We start from the raw sequence: 22,567 nt of genomic DNA, 5'->3' as shown, positions 1-22,567 counted from the left end.
CCGGCCCACGTCAGGGCCTCGGGGGAGCCTGGTGGTCCCGGCCAGCGGCCAGCGGCGGGGCTGCCTCCCGGGCGCACAAAGGCGCTACTCAGGTGGCCTGTTTCCTGGCCGTGACACAGATGCGGCCTGTCCCCCTGGAGGGCCTGGACACAGCCGCCGTTGTCTGCGCCGAGGTGTCGGATGCCGGCGCAGGAACCTCTGACACCACGCCTGTCACCTGAGCTGCCCGCCCGGGCTTGGCAGCGCGTCCCACACATCGTGCCCAATCACCCAGGCCGGGTCTCCTGGAACGACAGGGCCAGCCCCTGGAGGGGGAACCACGGGGCAGGGGCTGGGGCCACAAGGGTGCCCCCACACTCGTCAGGAAGGCCACCAGCGGCCGACGGCCACCTAGCTCCTGAGCACCGGGGAGCTGGGCGAGGAGCAGCTGGCTAGAGCAGGGCAGGGGTGATGACAGTCCTTCCTCGTGGGTGGGCAGTGGCTTCCAGGATCACCTGTCACAGAGTGAATCCTTTGTGACCAGGTGACCATGCTGAGTGCGCCTGTGTGCCCCGGCACATTTCCTCAAACATCCAGCAAGATCTGTTGTCACATTTGGGCCAAGGTCGCGTGGCTGCAGGTCCGCCCGATCCCAGTTGCTAGCTAGCCTCAGGCAGCCTGGCTTCACCTGCTTCCTCCCACCATCACGGTCCCCCTCTGGCCTTTGGGAAGATGCCAAGAGGAGGCCGTGCCATCCGGAGAGCCTGTCAGCAAAGGCAGGAGTCAGACCTGAGGACAAGCCTCGCTCGTCTGAGCCAGCTTGGGTGGGGGTTGCTAAGTAGCTCAGCTAGGAAGGGCTGGGGGGAATTCTAGGCCTGGGTCCTGGGAGGCAGGCAAGATGCCTGGTTTGCCTTGGAGCTGCATGTGGCTAGGTACAATGAGGGCATTGTCGCAGCTGTCCCTGCCCCTACCTAGCTTGGCAACCCCAACGTCTCCTCCTCTTGAGCTCCCTCTTCCTTCCTCCCTGGCCCAGGGGTGGGGGTGGGGGGTGGGGGTGGGAAGGGGACTGCGTCTATACCTGGATGGAGCTAACAGTCTCCTGGGAGGCCAGAGCCGGCCATTCATTCGGGCCGGAGGTGGAAGTGGCCTTTCCCCTGTGGGGACGGGACCTCATAGGCAGGGGTCCCTGGTGGGAGGGCAGAAGTCACCCAGGCGCACAGGGAGAGCCACCTCTCTAGGATCCTGCTCAGGAGTGTCGGTGTGGGGCCTGGATTCTCTCTGCTCCTCCTTCCCTTCTAGGCCCCAGGGAGGAGGCAGGTTACCATGACATTTGTCACCATGCTGCCTGCCTGGCCTGGAGTCCCACAGGTCTGTCCCGGGGTGGCCAGAGCCTGCCACTTAGAGTGGAGGGTGGAAAGGAAGCCCTCAGCCGTGGGGGGCTGGCCACGCAGTCACGATGGTCTCTCGTCGCCTCACCCCCAGAATGAACCCAGCCCCTTCTCAGCCCGGCCTCCCCTCCTCCCGCCCCCGTCTCCCTCTCCTGCCATGCTGTGGCCACCCTGCTGCGTCCACCTTTGCTCAGTCCCTCCCATGCCCAGCATTTTCTGAGGACCTACAATGGGGTCCCGGGGGGGGGGTGTACAGCGGGGTCTAGGGAACAGGGGAGAGAAGATGCAGAAACACAGTCAAAACGAATCTGGGCTCAAACCACAGCCCTGTCGCCTTCTCGCCCCATGCCTCGGGATAGGTCACGCTGCTTCTCTGAGTGTGAGCGTCCTTCCTCATCTGTACATGGGGCAGTGTCAGAATGCACCTCATAGGGTTATCATGAGAATAGCCCGGGACACTGCATGCACCAGGCGTAGCTCGGTGCCCATCACAGAACAAACACCCAGAAACGGGAGCTTCTGGTACTTTGGAAGCCACGTTCTATGAACTTCAGCACAGAAATGCATTCGTGTCATCTATGGCGGCCTTAGGACTAGGTCAGGGAGAGCTTCTCCAAAAAAAGAAACTGACACTGGGTATTGTGGGATGAATAGGAGTTCGCCAGGCAGAGAAATCAAAGGGGAAGAAAGACAGCTGGACAAAGGCAGCGATTTGGCAACACAGCTGCTCAGGAAACTAGGCCGCCTGGTGAGGGCAGAGTCACAGCAGGGGCAGGGCAGAAGGAGAAGGCAAAGTCATAGTGGGGATGGGGCTGCAGGAGAAGGCGGAGTCACAGTGGGGGTGGAGCTGCAGGAGAAGGTGGGGCTGCAGGAGAAGGTGGAGTCAGCAGGGGCAGGGCAGCAGGAGAAGGCGGAGTCAGCAGGGGCGGGGCTGCAGGAGAAGGTGGAGTCACAGTGGGGGTGGAGCTGCAGAAGGCAGGGCTGCAGGAGAAAGTGGGGCTGCAGGAGAAGGCGGAGTCACAGTGGGGATGGGGCTGCAGGAGAAGGTGGAGTCAGCAGGGGCGGGGCTGCAGGAGAAGGCGGAGTCAGCAGGGGCAGGGCTGCAGGAGAAGGCGGGATCACAGCAGGGGTGGGGTGGGGTGGGGCTGCAGGAGAAGGCGGAGTCACAGTGGGATAGGGCTGAAGAGAAGGTGAAGTCATAGCAGGGGTGGAGCTGCAGGAGAAGGCGGAGTCACAGTGGGGATGGGGCTGCAGGAGAAGGCGGAGTCAGCAGAGGCAGGGCTGCAGGAGAAGGTGGAGTCACAGCAGGGGTGGGGTGGGGTGGGGCTGCAGGAGAAGGCGGAGTCACAGTGGGGGCTGAAGAGAAGGTGGAGTCAGCAGGGGCGGGGCTGCAGGAGAAGGCGGAGTCACAGGGGATGGGGCTGCAGGAGAAGGTGGAGTCAGCAGGGGCGGGGCTTCAGGAGAAGGCGGAGTCACAGCAGGGGTGGGGTGGGGTGGGGCTGCAAGAGAAGGCAGGGCCAGACCATCTGGAGCTACCACAAGCCAGGATCCTGTCCTGTGGGCAGCACAGAGTTATGGAAGGGCCTTAAAAGATCAAAGGGATACAGTCAGATTTTTGCATTTTAGAAAGCCCCTGGGTGGGGCAGGGTGGGGGGCCTTTGTGGAGTACAGCTAAGAAGGAACAAGACAGAGGCAGGAGGTAGATGAATTAGGTTATCAAAAACTCCCAGGTGAGAAATTAGAAGGGCCCAGGTCCGGGCAGCAGCGGGAGCCATGAAGAGGGCCTGACACTTCCTTCAAATTCATCAGAGGCCCCGATTAAGTCAAGATCAGGTCAAAGCTCTTGGTCCTGGCGTTCAGGGCTCTCTCATCGAGACCCTTTCCGGCCTGCTCTCAGCTGCCTGCCGACCCCCCCAGGAAAATCCTGTCCTTTGCTCCAAAATCCCTGCACAGGCTGTCTGCCCGTCCTGCAGCACCTCCCGTGCCTTGTCCCCATGCATGCACAGGTCACATGCTGGGGCTGCTCCCGTCACTTACTTTCTTGACCACTTAGCATGCCATGCCTTGGGTTGAAACACCACCCTCTGGGGGATTTCATAAAAAACAAACAAACAAACAAAAAAACCAGCAACGTAGTCAAAACACAACTGTTAAGTCACACAATGGTCTCAACAGGCACATGAGATAAACCAAGGGGTTGGATTAGGTCTCAGAGCTGCTTCTGGATCCGACATCCTCCGGTCCTGTAATTCTGGGGCTGTTAATGAAGCCCCAGATGGACCTCTGGCGGATACCTTCCTCCCTTCGATTACTGGGGGTGCTGGGTGTCAGTTTCCACCGCGGTAAAACTGGCAAGCCCCACTCTCTTCAAAGAGACATGATGGCATCTGACTCAATCAGCAAGTCACGGGGGAGAAAGCCAGGTACTTGGGTTAATCTAATAGCCGAACTAAGTGAAAGGCCCTGTTTATACTATAAATTATCTCCCCCCCCCAAAGCATTAATCATCAATAAAAGAAGAAAGCTACCCTAAAATCCATCCAAGGGAACGAAACATTCTGTGTCTGATGACTCAGGCTTTTGACAGCTATGGAGAGCAGAGCATCGCTACCAAGGGAACAGAACTCGGTGGTGGTGGTGGGGAGGTTGACAGCTATGGAGAGCAGAGCATCGCTACCAAGGGAACAGAACTCGGTGGTGGTGGTGGTGGGGAGGTCTGCTCTCTGCCAAGACAGCACCAGAATGCAGAATATTCCACCCAGCAGACAGCAGGGTGCCTGGTGCCCCTAGAATGCAGATGTGAAGAGCAGTGGGGAGAGGGGAGTCCGGCTGGCTGGGGAGCCTCCCAACCAGCCCCACCCTGGATCTCAGAGGGTTAGGGCAACAAGGGTTATTCCGTAAACCCGCTGGCTTCACACCGCGTTCCTCTGCACCGTCTGCGAAACCCACCACCTTTCTTCCTGGACTGAGGAAGGGGGGCCGTTGGTGGCATTTCTCCAGCTTGCTTCCTGTCTCCTGCCTCAGAGCTGTCCTCGGAGCTAGAACCACAGAGGAGAGCCAGCGCATGCCTCCCCCTCACCGTGGCAACCCTGGCACAACGGCAAGGCAGACTCCACAACTGCTGCAAATGCTGTCTGGCTTCCCAGGGCAACCGGACGGGACTGAGGGCCGCGGTGGCTGCCGCTACCCAGGAGGTGCCCGGTGGTCCGACTCAGATTCCGGGGCCTGGAGGGCATCGAGGCCCGTGGTCCGGAAACTGCCCAGAGAACTTGCCTCTGGGGCTGCTAAGAGGGGCGGGTTCAGGCCTCCGTCTCTACTGCACCGGAAGAGGCTCCTCTGGTGTGTGCCCTACATGTGGACGGTCCGAAGTAGGACTACGTTTTCCAAAGGGTGTTGCAGGTTCAAGACCAGTGTAATAAGTATTTCCCACAATGAGACACTACTTCACATCCACAAGGATGGCCACAGTGAGAAGACGGGCAAGAACAGGTGAGAACGGGAAGAAGCAGGAACCTTCCTGCATCACCTACGGGCATGCAAAGCAGTGCAGCTGCCATGCAAGGCAGGCTGGCAGCTCCCCAAAAGTTAACCATGGAGTTACCACACAATCCCGCAATTCTACTGCTCTCCACCCCCCGGGCACAGGAGACGGGTGTCGGAACAAACAGTCACACAGGCGGCACCACTCACGAGAGCCAACAGGAGGAAGCCACCCAAAGGCCCGTCGGCGTCGGCGGATTGATGGAGGGATGAACAAACGTGGCCGACGCGTCACACAGAATATTGTCGAGTCATGAAAAGTAAAGAGAGCCGGATACGCACTGCCACGGGCCCGAGCCTCGATGACGCTGTGCTAAGTGACAGAAGCCGGACACAGAGACCACACACCGCCTGACTCCGTTTATGCGGAGTACCCAGACTAGGTGAACCCACAGAGACCAAGGGCAGGTGAGCGGTTGCCAAGGGCTGGGGGGAGGAGAAACAGGAAATGGCTTCATGGGTATGCAGTATGGTTTTGTTTTTTGGATTGATATAAATGTTTTCAAGTTAGATACAACTTTGTGAACATACTAAAAACCCTTGAATTGAACATTTTGAAAGGGTGAAATTTTATGGTATGGGCATTACATCTCAATAAAAAATATTTTTTAAAAGCTGTATAATATATGCTTTTTTGTTTGTTTGTTTTTAAGTGAGAGTACAAGAGGTAGAGAGACAGACTCCTGCATGCGCCCTGACCAAGATCCATCCAGCGCCCTGGCCGGTTGGCTCAGCGGTAGAGCGTCGGCCTAGCATGCGGAGGACCCGGGTTCGATTCCCGGCCAGGGCACACAGGAGAAGCGCCCATTTGCTTCTCCACCCCTCCGCCGCGCTTTCCTCTCTGTCTCTCTCTTCCCCTCCCGCAGCCAAGGCTCCATTGGAGCAGGGATGGCCTGGGTGCTGGGGATGGCTCTGTGGCCTCTGCCCCAGGCGCTAGAGTGGCTCTGGTCGCAACATGGCGACGCCCAGGATGGGCAGAGCATCACCCCCTGGTGGGCAGAGCATCGCCCCATGGTGGGCGTGCCAGGTGGATCCCGGTCGGGCGCATGGGGGAGTCTGTCTGACTGTCTCTCCCTGTTTCCAGCTTCAGAAAAATGAAAAAAAAAAAAAAAAAAGATCCATTTAGCAACTCCTGTCTGGGGCCGTTGCTCTGCCCATCTGGGGCCATGTTCACAAACCAGCTATTTTTAGTGCCTGAGGTAGAGGGAGCCATCCTCAGCGCCCAGGGCCGATGTGCTCCAATCAATCAAGCCATGGCTGTGGGAGAAGAAAAGAGAGAGAGAGAGAGAGAGAGAGAGAGAGAGAGAAGGGAAGGGGTGAGAAGAAGATGGTTGCCTTTCCTGTGTACCCTGACCAGGAATCGAACCCAGGAGTTCCATCCACATGCCAGGCTGACACTCTACCACTGAGCCAACTGGCCATTAGAATATACATTCTAAATGAGCAGCTGCAAAAGGACAGGCACGGTCCGGGGAGGGGAAGGAAACTGCCCAGGATGGCCCAGCAGGTTGCGACAGGACAGGAACCGAAACCAGCCCCCCCTCGTGTCCCTGACTTCAGGCACGTCCCCGGGGCTCCTGACTGCGGGTCAGCCTGGAGAGGACGGGGGACACAGACTGGTCCTCCTGGAGGCTTTGCAGATGCACACCCCGTCTGACTCCCGCCTGTTCCCCGTGGAGGGAGGCCAGGGAGAGACTGTTTTGTCTGACGCACGGGAAACCCGAAGCTGTAGAGGTGGCAAGATCACTCAAGGTCACACCTTGGGACTTCCAGGGCCTGAGCACCTGCACTTCTACTGCATGCTGAAGGTCTCGTGACGCAGGAGATCTATCTGAGTCATGTGATAGTCATCCGTTTGATGCATAAAAGTGGAAACATCTCTCTTCCTAGGAGACTCTCGGAGCACGGTGGGGTGAGGGGATCCCACCCCTACCTCCTGTCCTCCTCAGGCCTCCATCGAAGCAGACACCACCGAAACGGGGGGTCAGCAAGGAAGACTGTTAGAAGAGGCATCCCTCCCATGTCTTCTCCCTGACCAGCGTGTCTCTCCCTGTTCCTCCAAGAACCAGCCCTGTGGGCAAAGCACAGGCCCTGGGGGTGAGGACCACTGTTCCGGGCTCTTCCCACAGCTGCTGCAAGCCAGTCTCCAGCCCAAGTACCGTGCCAGCCCATCGCCGAGAGACCCTCAGCTCCCCGAGCCACGTCACATGGTCCCTCTCGGCGACCTTGGGCTTTAACCTTTTTTTTTTTTTTTTCTTTCTGAAGCTGGAAACGGGGAGAGACAGTCAGACAGACTCCCGCATGCGCCCGACCGGGATCCACCCGGCACGCCCACCAGGGGGCAACGCTCTGCCCCTCTGGGGCGTCGCTCTGCTGCGACCAGAGCCACTCTAGAGCCTGGGGCAGAGGCCAAGGAGCCATCCCCAGTGCCCGGGCCATCTTTGCTCCAATGGAGCCTTGGCTGCGGGAGGGGAAGAGAGAGACAGAGAGGAAGGAGGGGGGGGGTGGAGAAGCAAATGGGCGCTTCTCCTATGTGCCCTGGCCAGGAATCGAACCCGGGTCCCCTGCACGCCAGGCCGACGCTCTACCGCTGAGCCAACCGGCCAGGGCCGGGCTTTAACCTTTTGCAGTCTCAGCTGCCTCGTGTTTTCAACGGGAATCAGCCTCCTGACCCCGCCCGTCTCTCTAGGATCCAGCCAGGGCCATGCAGGGAGCGGTGGGCGACGTCCTGGGACAACTGGAAGGCTGAGCACGTCGTGCTACGACCTCCCCCTCTCGAAGGGAGCTCTCTTTTCTCTTCCTCAGAGATGGTCTTTGCTGTACTCCCTCAGGCCCGGGGGGAAATTCCCGGCACCTTCTGCCCGGCCCGCCGTGTGGGGTCCCCCAGGGCAGTGTCTGGCGGGCCCCCCCTATGGGGAGAGGCAGCAAGGGGACACCGGTTTCCATCCGTCCACCGCCCGGCCGGCCGAGCGCTGGGGCCGCCCCTCCGCAGACAGCCGCGGGGGAGGTGTGGAGCACCGAGGGACCGCGAGCCTGCCCCCAGCTCGGCGGCTGCTTGGCAAGTGGCTCGTGGCAGATGGAGGCCCTTCAGTGACCTCGGCGGCAGCATATGCTTCCCTGGGCTTCCCGGCTGATAGAGCTGTCCGTCACGCCTCAGCCTGGCGCCTCCTCCTGGGAGCCCCGCTCTCAGGCACCACAGGGAGTGTGGAGAGGACGGGGTCTCCCCCTCTACGGAGTATCCCCGGTTTCCAGACCTCTGTCCCGGTTCTCAGGACCTTTCAGTCGGTGCCCTCCCTGCTTCGGTCCCAACTACCAACAAAGGCTAACGCAGTCTCAGAATTCTAGAATGGCCTGACCAGGCGGTGGTGCAGTGGACAGAGCATCAGCCTGGGACTCTGAGGACCCAGGTGTGAAACCCCGAGGTCACCAGCTTGAGCGCAGGGTTGCTGGCTTGAGCATGAGACCACAGACATGACCCTGTGGTCTCTGGCTTGAGCCCAAAGGTCACTGGCTTGAGCCCAAAGGTCACTGGCTTGAAGCCCAAGGTTGCTGGCTTGAGCAAGTGGTCACTCAGTCTGCTGTGCCCCCCCCCCCAGTCAAGGCACATATGAGAAAGCAATCAATGAACAACTAAGGGGCTGCAACTGAGTTGATGCTTCTCATCTCTCTCCCTTCCTGTCTGTCTGTCCCCATCATTTTACAGGGGAACCTGAAACCCAGACAGGGCATGTGGTTTGTCTGAGGTCGCCCGGCAAGGCAAGTGGAGTCAGAGCAGAGCCTGGGCTGGCAGCTGGCCTCGTGGCTCCAATACGGCAGCTTCTGCGCCATGGCGCCCGCCCCACGCCGGCACCTGAATCCAGGCGGAAGGAAGGTCAGTAACAGAAGAAGAAAGGGTAGCTTCATGAGGAAAGAGCTCGCGGAAGGAAAGCCCACAGGGAAGACGGGAGAAGGCTTGCCAACTTGGACGGCAGCTCCCGAACGACCGTGTAGCCAAACGTGCGTTAAATCCATGGCTCGGGAAGAAGGGAGCGCCACAGGCTGCCATACACGGGAGCGGCAGCAATGACGGGGCTGGGATTTGACTCTGAGCTTCCCGGCCACCAGGGCAAGAAGAGAACTAATGTCCAGTCTTCCCGGTCTCGTGGCTTAGGGAGAGCAAGAAGCAGACCAGTTCTTCAGGTAAGATGAAGCATCCCCCCTCCGGAAGGGAACGCTAGGAGAAATACTTTCGCACGGGATTATTCTCTGGGGGGGAAGAGGGCTGCCGACTGGGGACCCGCACGGAGGGTCTTAAGACAGAGGGGAGATGTCCTCAGAGCTCACCCCGGTCGCCCTGTGCGTGCTGTGTTTGAACTGTTTCTGTATGTGCCCCAGCCAAGGACTGAACCAGCCACCTCCGCATTGCAAGACAATGCTCCAGCCAAGCGAGCCATCCAGCTTGGGCGCGTGCTGTGCTTTGCTGAAGAGAGGGCGGAGGACCCGTGGAACACGAGGAGCAAAGGGCTAAGGGGGCGTGCTGATGTCTCTGACCTGCCTGGAACCTCTTTCCGCGGAGACAGCTCCTGACTCAGTCCGAAAGCAAAGAGCTCCTCCCGTCTGCACCGGGGATCCAAACCAGGGAGCCACATGGCGCTCTCTCCTCCACAGCCTGTCACTCATGTGTCCTCTGTCCCATTCATCTACGCCTTGCCTTCTCTCTCCCTCCCTCTCCCTCTCCTGGCATCGCGGGACAATCTAGTCCAGGTGCTGCGTTTTCCAAGCGGAAAACGAGAGCCCTCGCCAAAGGCCGCGCGGTGTGAGCTCCAGGCGCAGGGACACGAGGCTGAACGCCAGCTGACGGCCGTCCCACCAGCCGCTCTGCCGGAAGCCGCGTCCCGTCCGTCTGCCTGGAGCTCCCGAGGGCTCCATGTGGAGATGCCTGCCTCGCTCAGCCCGCCGTGTCTGGGGGAGCCCGGGGAGCCCCGGCGGACCCCGCGTCAAGGTCCCTCATCTCTCCTGCTGGACCCTCTGCCTTCTCCAGCCGCCCGCTTCCCTGACACCCCAAGCAGCTGAGCCCCCTCCGGCTGCTCCGCAGAAAGCATCTCCCATGTCACGTTGAATCCAGGGGCCTCCGCTAAGATGCAGGGCCCTCGACGGGGTCCCACGCGGCTCCCGCTTGCTGGACGAGGGTGGGTAATGAAGGACCCCTCTCCTGAGAAGTCTCCCCTCTCTGGAGAAGCTGCCCCACGCCTTTAATGTCGCTCAAGTGGACATTTAGGGAGATTCTGGAAATATCTGTGTCCTATTTAAAAAAAAAAAAAAAAGCCCTTTGTTGCTGAGAGGCCAAGTCACCTCACAGAAAAAAAATCATGGCTTTGGGCTCCACGAGGTCTGGATTTGAATTCCAAACTCCACCACCCACTCTCTGTCTGACAGCGGGAACGCCACCGCGCTCCTCCGAGCCTCAGCGTCATCTGTGGGATGCGGTGATTCACACGTGTGCGTGAGCAAGCGGTATGATTAGCGACAGCCCCTGAGAACTTCCTGGCAAGGATCTGGCATGGGGAAAGGCTCTCTATGAACAGTTGTGGTTATTTATTCACCTAAATAGAGTCTTATAATTAATGTTCTTTGCATACATTGTACTATATATGACCTCCTTCTCCCACTCCAAAATCTGAAATAGTATAGTTTATATCTCAAGCAGTCTAAAATAGTATAGTTTATATCTCAAGGGTCCTTGACTAGAGAATCATTTATACCTACTTAGGTCTACAGGGGCACACACACACATCACAAACCATTCATTATATGCTGCACAGCGGAATTTTAGGACATTGGCACTTTGATCTAACACAGCATCTTAAAATGAAGGTGTTCAAAGTATGAACCCCTGATTTAAATGTGATGTCGCTCAGCACCTCCCTGCTCCCTTCCTGGTCCAAGCCACCATCTCTTTCCTGGGTGACGCAACAGTACTATCCCTGTAGCCTCTACACCGTAACCAGGGGGGCCCTTTAAGAATATGAATCAGATTATGTCACTCTGCTCAAAACCTTTTCCAACGGCCCCAACTTGTTCTCATGGTTAAGGGGGAGAGCCAAAGCGGGTGGACTGGAACAGAAGCCTATGTCCTTACTTTGGCTAACTTAGTCAAGCCCTGCATCCGGCCCCAGCCTCCTACCCTTCTGTCTCTGCCTTCCCCACCACCACCACCACCACCCCCCGCCACTCATCCTGCTCTGGCCAATCTGCCTGCTCACATGTACCCACTCAGGCCCTTTGCACATGCTGTTCCCTCTGCCCAGTGTACTCTCTCTCCCCCATCGGGTCTTGGCTCCAATGTCAACTTCTCAGTGAGCCTTCCTGGACCACTTTATTTAAATTATAACCCTCATGCCTGACCAGGCAGTGGCACAGTGGATAGAGCGTCAGCCTGGGACGCAGACGACCCAGATTTGAAACCCCAAGGTCGCCAGCTTGAGCGTGGGATCATAGACATGACCCCATGGTTGCTGGCTTGAACCCAAAGGTCACTGCCTTGAAGTCCAAGGTCACTGGCTTGAGCAAGGGGGTCACTGGCTCAGCTGGAGGCCCCTGGTTAAGGCACATATGAGAAAGCAATCAATGAACAACAAAGGAGCCACAATGAAGAATTGATGCTTCTCATCTCTCTCCCATCCTGTCTTATCCTGTCCCTGTCTGTCTCTCTTTTGCTAAAAAAAAAAAAAAAAAAAATACAACCCTCATGGCCCCAGCACTTCCTCTCTCTCTTCCCGTTTTGTTTCCTCCACAGTCCTTAGCAATGGCGAATGGTTTTATTTTGCTTATTATCTCTAGAATATAAGCTCCAGAAAGGTGAACACCTGTGCCCATTGTGTTCTTTATTTACCCCCAGCGCCCAGACCAGTGCCTGGTGCACCACAGGGCTTCAGTAAGTATAAATATTTTCTGAATAAGCACGTACGTCTGCACTCGCTGGTGTCACCGCCACCTAAGTACGGGCAAACTTCTTAATAAACCAGAAAGGGGCAAAAAAACAAAAAAGCTCTGTGGCACTCTGTTCATATTATTGTAGTCTTTTTTCACATACGGCATCCTGTTTAAATTTATTTTTTAAATTTTTACTTATTGATTTTAGTGAGAGAGAAAGGGAGAGGAAAAGAGAGAGAGAGGGAAGAGGGAGAGACAGGAACATCAACAGGCTCCCGTCTGTGCCCTGAGCGGAGATGGAACCAGCCAGCGCTGCGCTTAGGGAGGATGCTCTAAGCAACGGAGCTGCCCGGCCAGGGCATGGCGTCCTGTTCTGGTGGGCTTGTCTCTCCTCCTAGATGATGCGCCCGAAGGGCCGCAGTCACCTCCCAATCGTCAGTAGCTTATTAGCTGCACTTGGGGGGAAAGCAGGGAGCAGCATAGTTTTCAAGCTACCAAACGAGTCAGCATCTTACCAGGCGCCGTCTGGTACATTCCACATTTATTTTCTCATGTCCCTCTTATGTCCCTCCCCACAGGCTAGATAGAGGACATTCTCTCCATTTCACCACCCCAGCCCTTGAGGAACCCTGGGGTACAGAAGAGACCAGAGACCTGGCACCAGGGCGCGGGACAAACGGGCGGCCCCCGCTGAAGAGCGGAGCTCAGAAGCGGTGCCCACTGCACCGTCCCAACGGCATCTCTGCGCTCAGAAAACCCGGTGGCTTCTGCCCACAACCCCGAGTGCCCACGGCAGCCCCGGAAACAGAAGGAAGCAGCACGGCTGATCCTCCTGATGTGCGGGTTCACCTGCTCCCTCAAGCTCATCTGTGACCCTCAGCTCACACCCCCAGTTCTTGCGCGGTCACTCGGGCCCTGCGCCGGGCAGGGAAAACATCCGGGCCGCACCATGCCTGTGTTTTCCACGGCGGCGGGACAAGGCCACCTTCTCGTTTCGTTCTCAACCCTTCGGCAAGCTTTGTTTTTGTTATTTTCTTGAGACCTGCCTATTCATGCCACGTTTGGAGAAACACATCTGTGCTCTTCGTGGCGTCTGCTGGGTGAAGCGGTCCCCAAGCGCAAGAAGCCCGTGGCGCACCCGGCAGAGAAAGTGCATGTGTCCGATCGCTCCGCGCAGGTGTGAGTGACGGCGCTGTGGGCCCGAGTTCGATGGGGACGCATCACTCTAAGGAAGGGTGTCTTGAAACCGAAACGCACATGAAACAGAGTTATCTGTTGATCCACTGGTGAGCCCTCTGTGACCACAGACTTGGAGGAAGCTGGTCCTGCACTCTCCATCGGTAGCAACGCTTCCGTGCTCACTAATTTGGTGTTTGCTTCAGCTTTGCAGAAGCTAACTATGGCCAACAACGAGAATCGACTGTCTCCGGCACACCAACCCCGGACACGGATTTGCACACACATAGTCACACGCATCTCGGGCTCTCCGCTCCGTGTCCTGAACACTGCCATTAGCACCAGCACCAGCAGTCCCCACTGAGAGGCATGAGGACACAAACCCTGTAAAAGCTGATGGGACGGTCAGACGCCCCTGCGTTCAGTTCAGCTGGGAGGTATGTGCCTTCAGCTCAGTCACACTCAGGGCCGATTCCTGTCCACACGTGCGTGAGGCTCATCGCTGGCATAACCACAAAGCGAGGCCAAGCTGCCAAGGACGGCAGCGTCCAGCACACAGCAACCCGCAAGCCGCAGCTGGGAACCGGGTTCTGGCAGGCAGCGGACGGAACCTTCCAAGGCTGTGTATTTGCCCTGGGGCTTGTATGCGGGTCCAGGAGAACCAAACTCGGGGCCTCTTCCTCCTCAGCAGACTGACAGTCCTGCCCTCGCAGGCCTGGGCCTCCCCTTGTGCCCAGCGCCGGCTCCAGCAGGACGTGCAGACCAGGAATCCAGGAACCAGAGGGTCACAGCCAGGAGGGGCAGGCGACTGCAGAGGTCCCGAACCGGCTGGTAGCCCATCGGCCCTGGAGTGCCTGTGGACGGCTTTCCTGTGTGTATACGCCTTTCCATTGCCGTCAACGTTTATACGCTGAGAGATTTCATACCGGAGTAAGTCCGGATTTCTAGCTTGTCCAAACAGCCCCGAGGACCTGCAGCTCCTGTCTGCCGCTCCCGCACAGCGAGGACAGGCTGAGGCCGAGGGGTGGCTCCCCTGGGCTGACGCTGTACCCGGGTACCTGCTCTGACCCCTGCGCAGTTGGGCAGCTGCCTGGCCTTGGAGTCTGGAATCTCTTATCTATAGCAGACAACCCCATTTTACAGGTGGAGGGTCGGAGGTCGGGGCTGGGCGGGGCACCAGGTCGGTCAGTCAGCAGCAGAACTGGGACTCCAGCCCGAGGCTGGCAGCTCTGACTTCGGGGTGCTGGGCCGCACCAGGGCGCTGGGAGCACAGAACAGGGGACTTGGGCTGGGTGGGGGCCCCTCTGGGTCAGAGAGGGACGGCACAGAGGACCAGCTCCGGCGGCGGTCAGCAAACAGCGCTCTTCCTCTTCCTCCTCCCACGGGCTGGGGAACGTGGACCGCCCCCACCCTGGTAAGATGAACTCCCGCGGGTTCTGATGAAACGGCGCTCTCAGGTGTCCCTGCTGCCTGCCTCTCTGCCTGCACGGGCACGGACTCATCATCACAGGGGTGCCTGCAGAGCAGGGTGGGGCTCCGGCCAGGGCAGGGTCCAGCGGGAGACCTGGTTCTAAGCAGACTGACCGTGAGCCTCAGCTTCCGCACCTGAGAAACAGGGTCCGTGGCGGAGATCTCATCAGCGAGGGCACGTGCGGAGCCTGGCACGTGAGAAACAGGGTCCGCGGCGGAGATCTCACCAGCGAGGGCACGTGCGGAGCCTGGCACCCACGACCCATCCAACACGAGCTCCTGGCCGTGTTTTACAAACCCAGGCCCAGGGACGAGTGAATAATTCATCCCAAAGGACGCCGTGAACTAAAACGTGCTCCGTGAGCTCTGACCGGCTATATTTTAAATGCTAAGTATACTTACACGTATGAAAGCAGTTGATATAGACTAAATGGAGCCTTTAAAACAAAACCCTCCAGTTTTGCTAGTCAAAGATAAACAATTATATTGTTGCTTCTTCTAGGGTTTTTTTTTTCCCCTAGGCACAGGAAAAAAAAACAACAACAACACTTCTTTTTGGGGAGAGGGGAGTATTAGTTCCACACAGTGATAACCATGAAATCCACGCACCTTTGTGTCTTTAAAAAAAAAAAAATTAACATGGCTTTAGAATTGCCTATAATAAGGTGAATGCTTTCTAACAAGTATTTTATGGGCTGCATCACAGTTCACTTCATGGGTCCCTCCTAGTTAACATTCCTCCTCTGGTGAACACTTAGACGTTCTCTGTCACTAAAGGGGATGCTCTACGAGATCTATTCGTACACAGTGACGTTTCTGTATTTAGGATTACTTCCTCGGGATGAATCCCCAGTAAATACATCAAGTCACAGAGTACGGAGACGCTGCCTAAATGTTCTCAAGGGCCGAGTTGCTGGGTGACGCCCCCCTCCACCACCTGGCACCACCGCCCCACAGCCTGGCCACCTAAAAGGCCACGGGGTCAAGCTCCAACACGAGGATGATGCAAGGTGATCTTTCTGGGTCCCTCCAGCCTCGTGGCTAAGGGGGGAAACCGAGGCCGCCTGGAGAGACCTGGCTCAAAAGTGGCCCAGCTCCAAGATGCAAAGTAAGTGTCCCCAAAGCTTCTCCCCCCCCCCCCCACATTACAGCTCTTGTCTGTGTGGGGGCTGTGGCAGGGCCACGTCAGTCAATGTTCACCAAGTGTCTGCCGTGCGGGGTCCTCCCCTGATTGTCCCGTAACTGAAGCGCGGTTGGGGCGGGGGCGGGGGTTGGGCGGAGGAGGGGCGCGTCACCGCGCAGGCGCAGAGCGCAGCAGGCGCGGCCCGGGCAGGGTTCTGGAGGATGGGTGCAGAGCTGTCTGTGGGGAGTACCCCAGATTCCAGGCAGGCGGCAGGGGTTCACACTGCGCAGGCAGGAAGGGGAGAAGGAGGACCAGGGGCTGGGTGTCGGAAGACCAGATAGTGGGGGGGACAGGAGGGGAGAGTTGGGCGGAAGGCTGAGTGCCAGCCTTCTGGGCAGAGGGACGGCAAGGTCAGGTTGCCTTGTGGAAGATACCCCGGTACCAGCTCTGCTGAGAACGGGCCGGGAGGGGCGGAGCGGCACCGGGAGAGCTGACGTGGGAGTGGAGGAGAGGAAGGGAGAGACACAGGCCCAGACTGAAGGGAAAGTTAGGAGTCGGCTCTTCAGGGCCCACAGAGTCGGGCGGTGGGCAGCGTGGTGATGAGGCCCAGGCCTCTGAATAGGTTGGGGGTCACCCTCAATAATGGAACCCCATTTTTCTTCCAGGGTGGCCACAGAGCCAGCTTAAAACATACAAATGCCCAGAGTGACAGTAGCCTCTCTGGCCTGTGCACTGTAACCAGCGACACCAGGGCTTGAGAATTGGGCCTGTTGTCCCTTAGCCCGCCGGGGGCCAACACAGAAGTGGGCCTCGCGCCTTCTGTGGCTCAGCGTCATCCCAGGTGCCAGGCCAGGGCTGGGCTGAGGATCAAGGCCTAGCAAACACCTGCTGGAGGAAGTCAGGCAGCCGCCTGGGACGCCTGGGAGTCCCGGGAACCCCCACTCCCACCCCGCACACCGCAGGGTGCAGGACACGGGGCACGAGAGAACTCCACCGTCCGCCTCTTCTGGGACACAGCAGACGGAGCACCGTCGTGGGAGCCACCACACTCGGCTCTGCCCGACTCACAGGCCGAAGGGCACACGCTCCTGCTCTCAGCGTCCCCGTTTATAAACTGGAAACACACGCCCCTCCCTCCCCCACTACCCAGAGCTGTTGTGACAACATGACGTCCACCCTCCTGGCTAGCTTTGTCCCCGTCACACAGCCTTCCCAGCCTTCCTCACCGCGCTCACCCTGGGGACTGGCCGTGCTGGTACCTGTGCGCCCAGAAGGTCCTGCCAAGCTGCTTCTACCTTCTACTCATCTTCCAAAGCCCAGTTCAGGCGTGGACGCCGTGCCCGCTTCCCAGGCTACGGAGTTCCCGGCTCCCTCCCCAGTGTCCCCCCCCCCATCCCCCCACCCTGTCCCCCCACTTCTCTCACCAAGAGGACACAGCTGTTTACACACACGTCTACCTGGGGACCCCACTCTTCCATCTTCTGAGGGTTTCTAAGCCCCCCCACACACAGATAGTGTGAGTTGTGCGGGGCTCTGGCAGGAGAGGGGGAGAGGCCCTCAGCCAGGCCCACACACACAGCCCAGGGCAGAGCGGGAGAGGGCCCCCAGCCCAGCCCCAGCCTACACAGCCACACCGGCCCAGCGGGGGGCTCACTGGACCTTCTCCAAGGAACGCACGGCTCCCCTCTGCCTCCCGAAGGCCCTTTGATGGCACTAGACAGTGCCCGAAGTTGGGGTGGTCAGCTAGAGGGGTCTGCTCTGGCCTTTCTCCCGGGGGAAGGCCCTGTGCTGTGCCCCTCTGACGGACAAGTGACCTGCCTCACCAAGGAACACAAGCATAGAAGAACGCAAGGTCCCCGGCCCTGGGGGCCTGCTCCCTTCGGAGGTCGGAGGTCTGTGTGAGCTCTGACGCCACCCTGCACGGGGGTCTCGGGGCTCCCTCTCTGCAAAGCGAAGCTGTGGAGACGAGCAACCTTTAAGCTCCTACGGGGGCTGTCTTCCCGGGATCGTAGACGCGAGTGGGGGGAAGACCTGAATTCAGAAGCAGGAAGCCGGTCTCTCTCTCTGTGTCTCCCTGTCCCATACCCACACCTTCCCGTGAGCTCACACGTAGACACACTTGAGTCCGACACTCCTGCAGGGCCCTCAATGGCAAGACACAGGCTGGGAGAAAATATTTGCAAAATATAGACTGGGCAAAGAACGTATGTCCAGGATGTATAAAGAACTCGGTGATAATAAGACGACCAACCACCACATGGTTCAAGATTTAAAAGTGGGCAAAATCTTTAGACAGATGCGTCGCTAAGATGATAGACGGATAACGCGCATGCAGAAGATGCTTAGTGTAGTTTCTTGTTGAAAGACGCAAATGGGAGCCCCAAGGGGAGGCGACTCCGCCCCAGTGAGAACGGTCTGTAACTGAAGGGAGCGCCGGTGGGGATGTGGAGGGACAGGCGCGCTCACGCACTGATGGCGGGAACGCAGGACGGCACTACCCCTCGGGAAACTCTTGCGCAGTTTCTTAAAAAGTTAAGTATCTCTTTAGCGAATAATTCAGCCATGCCACGCCTAGGTGTTTACCCGTGTACCCGAGAGGACGGGGCAGTACACGCCCACACAAATGCTGCCCACAGTTTTACTTCTAAAAGAAAGAAAGAAACAAACAAACAAGTGGGAAAAAACCAAATGTCCGACAAGCGAAGAGATAAACAAATCACGGCTGATCCTTCCGCCTAATGGAATACCGCGCGGCCATAAAAAGGAATGAACTATTGATAGAACACAGCAACGTGAATCTCAAAATAATTACCCTGAGTCAAAGACGCCAGAGCTCCCCCCCAAAAAGAGTGCATACGTGCATACTGTATGATTCTAGTTATTCAAAATTCTATTGATAGGTCAGTGGTTGCCTGAGGATGAAGGGGGTGGGCAGGGAGGGAGGGAGGGAAGGGCGGGCACCAGTGGGAGGGACTACAGAGGCACAAGGGGAAACTTTTGGGGAGGATGGAGGCGTTTGTCACTAATTGTGGCCATGGCTCTGCGGGTTATACGTATATACTACGTAGAAACTATAACCAAATTGTACACTTCAAGCATGGGCGGCTTGCTGGGTGTTGACTGCAGCTCAATAAAGCGAGAACAAGGAGGCGCAGGAACAGCGGCAAGGGGGAAGGGTCTTCCTTAGGAAAGCGCGCGCGCGCACAGACACACACACACACACACACACACACACACACACACACACACACGACGTGTACGTGGAGCCTGAAACCACCGCTTGGCCTCCAGGGAGACTCTGAGAGTCTCTCAACCGCTAGGGACACCGAGCCTACTTTTCAATGGCTCATTTCATTTTTCCGGAGGACTTCCTGTGCGCCTGGGCCCCGGGGACTCGGAGGTAACTCCAACACAGTCCTTGCTCGGCCAGGCGGCTCTTTCCACCAGTCATGGTGCAGCCGCCCCCCGAATTCAACCCGAACATTGAGCCGCAGGCCCCAAGCGCCCCAGCCAAGATCTATCCGAGCTCCTCTTGGACCTGATTTTGTTTCTAGCTTCGCCACCTCTTGGGAGAGAGAAAGCCTTCAATTAGCGCACGACTCCAGCAGAAGTCTCTTTTATCTGGGCTACGCAGCAGTCCAAGCCAAACCCCAACTGATTCCTAATAATTGACTGATGAGAGAGCTGAGTCAAGTCTTCACAGACTCAGGAAATTTAGGGCAGGGAAGAATCTGAAACTTTCAAAAGCCCAACCAACATCCATCTGTTGGAAGTTCCACTTCTCCGAATAACATGCCTCAGGCCCCCGTGTGAATACCTCCAGGGAGAGGGGAGCTCACTCCCCACAGAAGACGCACTGGATCTTTGGAAAACCAGAGAGGCGATCAAGTTCTTTCTAAGTGTGAATGGAACGGTGTGGCACTGATTGAGCACCTACTGTGTGCTAAACCCTGTGCAGGAGGCTGTACCCAGGTGGGATTTCTAATCTAGTTTAATTCTCACGCTGGCTTTGCTTCTAAAAAGCTGCGACTATGATTACGATGCCTGGGGTTACTACCCAGGGGACAAAGGCTCAGAGAAATCACGTGACTCGCCCACGGTCACAGAGTAAGTTCACGGCAGAGACTGAGGTGCCTTCTATTCCTGACCACTCGGAGCAGAGGACCTGGCACCCCCTGGGTTTGGCGCCTGGCTTCCTTCACCTGGATGCTGACCTCCGGGATTCCGTAGGATGACAAGCTCCTGCCAGCCCTTACCAAACCTGAGGCTCCTCCTCTCCCAGGGACAGACCCTCAGAGGGAATAGCCCAAGGGCTTTCCAAAGGGAAGCCACAAAACAGGGGGTCAGCTCCCGTCGTCCTGCAGCTCCCGTCTGGGCCGCAGGTGCCAGCCAGCCAGCCCAGCCTAGACTCTGCAGAGCAGGGAACGGTGGGCGGGGAGGGGCCGGTGCCCTGCACCCCAACAGCACGCCGCGTGGCCTGGCGCCCAAGAGCCCGGGCTCTGTGTGCGATAGAGCGGTGGGAGTCAGGAGAGGGACCCCGAAAGACAGCATCTGAGCTGGTCCTTGAGACAGACCGGAACACAGGAGACGGCAATCGTGGTAGGAAGAAAGTTTTAGGCAGAGGGAACTGGGGTGAGTGAAAGTCATTGAGGAGGAAAGGAATGGCCCCTGGAGAGAATCCTGCTGGTCCGGGGTAGAATGTGTCCAAGAGCCACTGAGGGGTAGAAGTGTCCAAGGACACTTCTGAAGCCACAAAGCTTCCACATGCCTCTCTCTAGTTGTTATGCAGGCTGCCTCTAAGCAGGCCCGGGGCTGGTAAGCTTGCTCTGAAGAGCCCAGCCAAGGGACAGGGAGGGAGGAAAGACGCTCACAGGCCTGAGAGAGGACAGAAAGAGGGAGAGAAAAGAATGAGAAAGCAAATGGAGAAGAAGGGAGGGGGCGGAGCCTGCAGGGTCTGGTGTCAGAGAGTGGGCCGTGCAGCCACGCGCCATAGCCATGGGACCCCGGAGAAGTTGCATAAATTCCCCGTGACTCCGTTCCTCTTCTAGAATAAAGCTCTCCTCTGGAGAGGAGGACCGCAGGAGGATGCTCTGAGGTCACACATCCCTCCACTGCTGTGTAATACAGCTGTGCTCATTGACCCAGACAGGAGCCGGGGCTCAGAGCGGCGGAGAGGCCAGGGAGGACCGTGGAGAAGGGACGTCTGCGGTACACAGGCCCTTCCACACGGAGGACCTCAGCAGGTCACCCCTCCCCTGTCCGGCAGGAAAACAACGGATCCCTCTTTCTTTGGTCCATGAGAACATGGCCCCAGGGCGTCAGGTCCCAGGCTCACCAGCAGCAGGACTGGAGAGGAGCCAGGCAGGACTCCGAAGCCAGTGCTCACCCCGAACAGCGAGAGCGCCTAGGAGGCCCGGGGCTGCTTCAGGGACTCCCCCAATTCTGGCTCCTAGGGACCTGAATGTGAAGAAGGTGGCCTTGGTCACAGGCCACAGGCTGTCCCACGGCCTTCACGCCGGGTGAGGTCTGGCATGACTCTCTCCCAGTTGAACTCAGTGCCCAAAGTCTGCCACTTCTGAAAGGGAGGACGGGAACGAGGTGGGTGGTACAGAAGTAGAAGTAAGTGGTGCCCAGCTGACCTCCTGATGAAGCTTCGGCGAAGACGCAAGGTTCACTATGCCTCCGTTCCCACCATTTAAAAAGCTCAGGAGAACAGGGGAATGCCCTTTGCTGAGGGGCACCAGCCCGCCTGGTGGGCTCACTGCCCTAGGATTTGTTCGCCTTGCACACTCCCACTCCTTTCCCTTTCCCCAGCCCTTAGATCCTGAGCTAGTTCTTCCTCCTCCTCCAGGAAGTCTTCCTAGATAAGCCCCAGCCTACCGGCATTCTTTCTCCTGGGAACGCCAGTGCCACCCACCACTTGCAACCCCTGTGACTGGTCCTACTGGAATTCCAGGTCCTCCGGACTGCAGGGTTGTCCAGCCAGCCATTCCTAACGCCACGCCCGATGCAAGAATCCCTTTTAGTATGCCCGGACCGAGGTGAGCAGCCCAGAGATGGGGAGCTAGCCCTCCACACGTACCATTTCACAGTTAGATGGCTTTTCACTTTGGAATGTTCTTCCTGGCACTGAGCTAACATTGGCGTCCTTGGCTGGTCTGGGGCCCGCCCCTGGGGGCATGCGGAAGCCCAGGCTCTCTCCTGTGACCACGCTTTGGGTGTTTGCAGACAATGATCCTTAACCCCTGAAGATGACTCCGTCCCTACAGACAGCGTGGGCAGCCTCGTCCAATACAACCGTGTTTGGGGTGCCGACCCCACCACTCCGTGGTTCTATAACTCCGGCGGGCTTCTCCTGTCCGACTGGCCCGCTTTTCTTAACTATAAACACCTCCCTACCGCCCCGGGTAGAACTGGGCCTCACTGGTCACGAGCGAGCGGTAGTTTTACTGTCTTGCGCGTTAATCGCTCACATAGAGGCAACGTGGCTTGGACCAGCGCTCCGATGCCAACTGCCTGAATCCCACCACTGGTTTGAACAAACTCCGCCCCCTCGCGGCGCCGCCCTGTCGTGTCCCCATTCACAAAACGAGGAAAAGGCAGACTGAGTGGGCGTGAGTTATTCCGCTGCCTCCTCTCTTTCTGCCTGACCCATCTCGTCTAGGCCTTCCTTCTGGGACCCTGTCCAGCTTCACGCTAACGCTGCTACCCTTTCATTGAGTCTCCCTGCCGTGGGCACAGTCCCCACTGCCACCCTCCACAACAGGCCCTGTGTGCCTGGTGCCTCCTATCCACCCGGCCCACAACCCAAGGGCAGCTGCCGTTCATATTTCTAGGGGCCAGGCCCGGTGCGCCCTCTGCATCTCTACACCCAGGCTAAGGGCCCCCTGAGGGCAGGGACCACACCTCGGTGCCCGGCCCGGAGGAGGCATTCTGCGCCTATCCGCTGAAAGGAGGGATGGCGATATTTCTCTGCATT

The 22,567-nt window shown here is 58.0% G+C and overlaps 1 protein-coding gene across 12 annotated transcripts in view; it reads right to left on the bottom strand.

Annotated features, from left to right (window-relative positions):
- Positions 1-22,567, bottom strand: part of SNPH (syntaphilin) — a 42,373-nt gene that overhangs the window by 11,960 nt on the left and 7,846 nt on the right. For 4 of the 12 annotated variants that reach the window (XM_066384182.1, XM_066384188.1, XM_066384191.1 and 1 more), the window contains exon 3: positions 495-743. The exons of 5 other annotated variants lie outside the window; for them this stretch is intronic. Coding sequence is in view for 2 of the 7 variants with exons in the window: in XM_066384186.1 (XP_066240283.1) it covers positions 495-531 (37 nt within the window). In the remaining 5 variants the exon portion in view is untranslated. Of the gene's footprint in view, positions 1-494; positions 744-1,057; positions 1,166-3,404; positions 3,451-14,600; positions 14,685-22,567 lie in introns of those variants that run through there. 3 more of the 12 variants (XM_066384185.1, XM_066384192.1, XM_066384187.1) reach the window with 3 other exon arrangements.

The sequence above is a fragment of the Saccopteryx leptura genome, chromosome 5, assembly GCF_036850995.1.
Source record: "Saccopteryx leptura isolate mSacLep1 chromosome 5, mSacLep1_pri_phased_curated, whole genome shotgun sequence".
Lineage (NCBI taxonomy): Eukaryota > Metazoa > Chordata > Mammalia > Chiroptera > Emballonuridae > Saccopteryx > Saccopteryx leptura.
The sequence above is the reverse complement of the archived record's forward strand: the minus strand, read 5'-3'. Positions and strand labels throughout refer to the sequence as shown.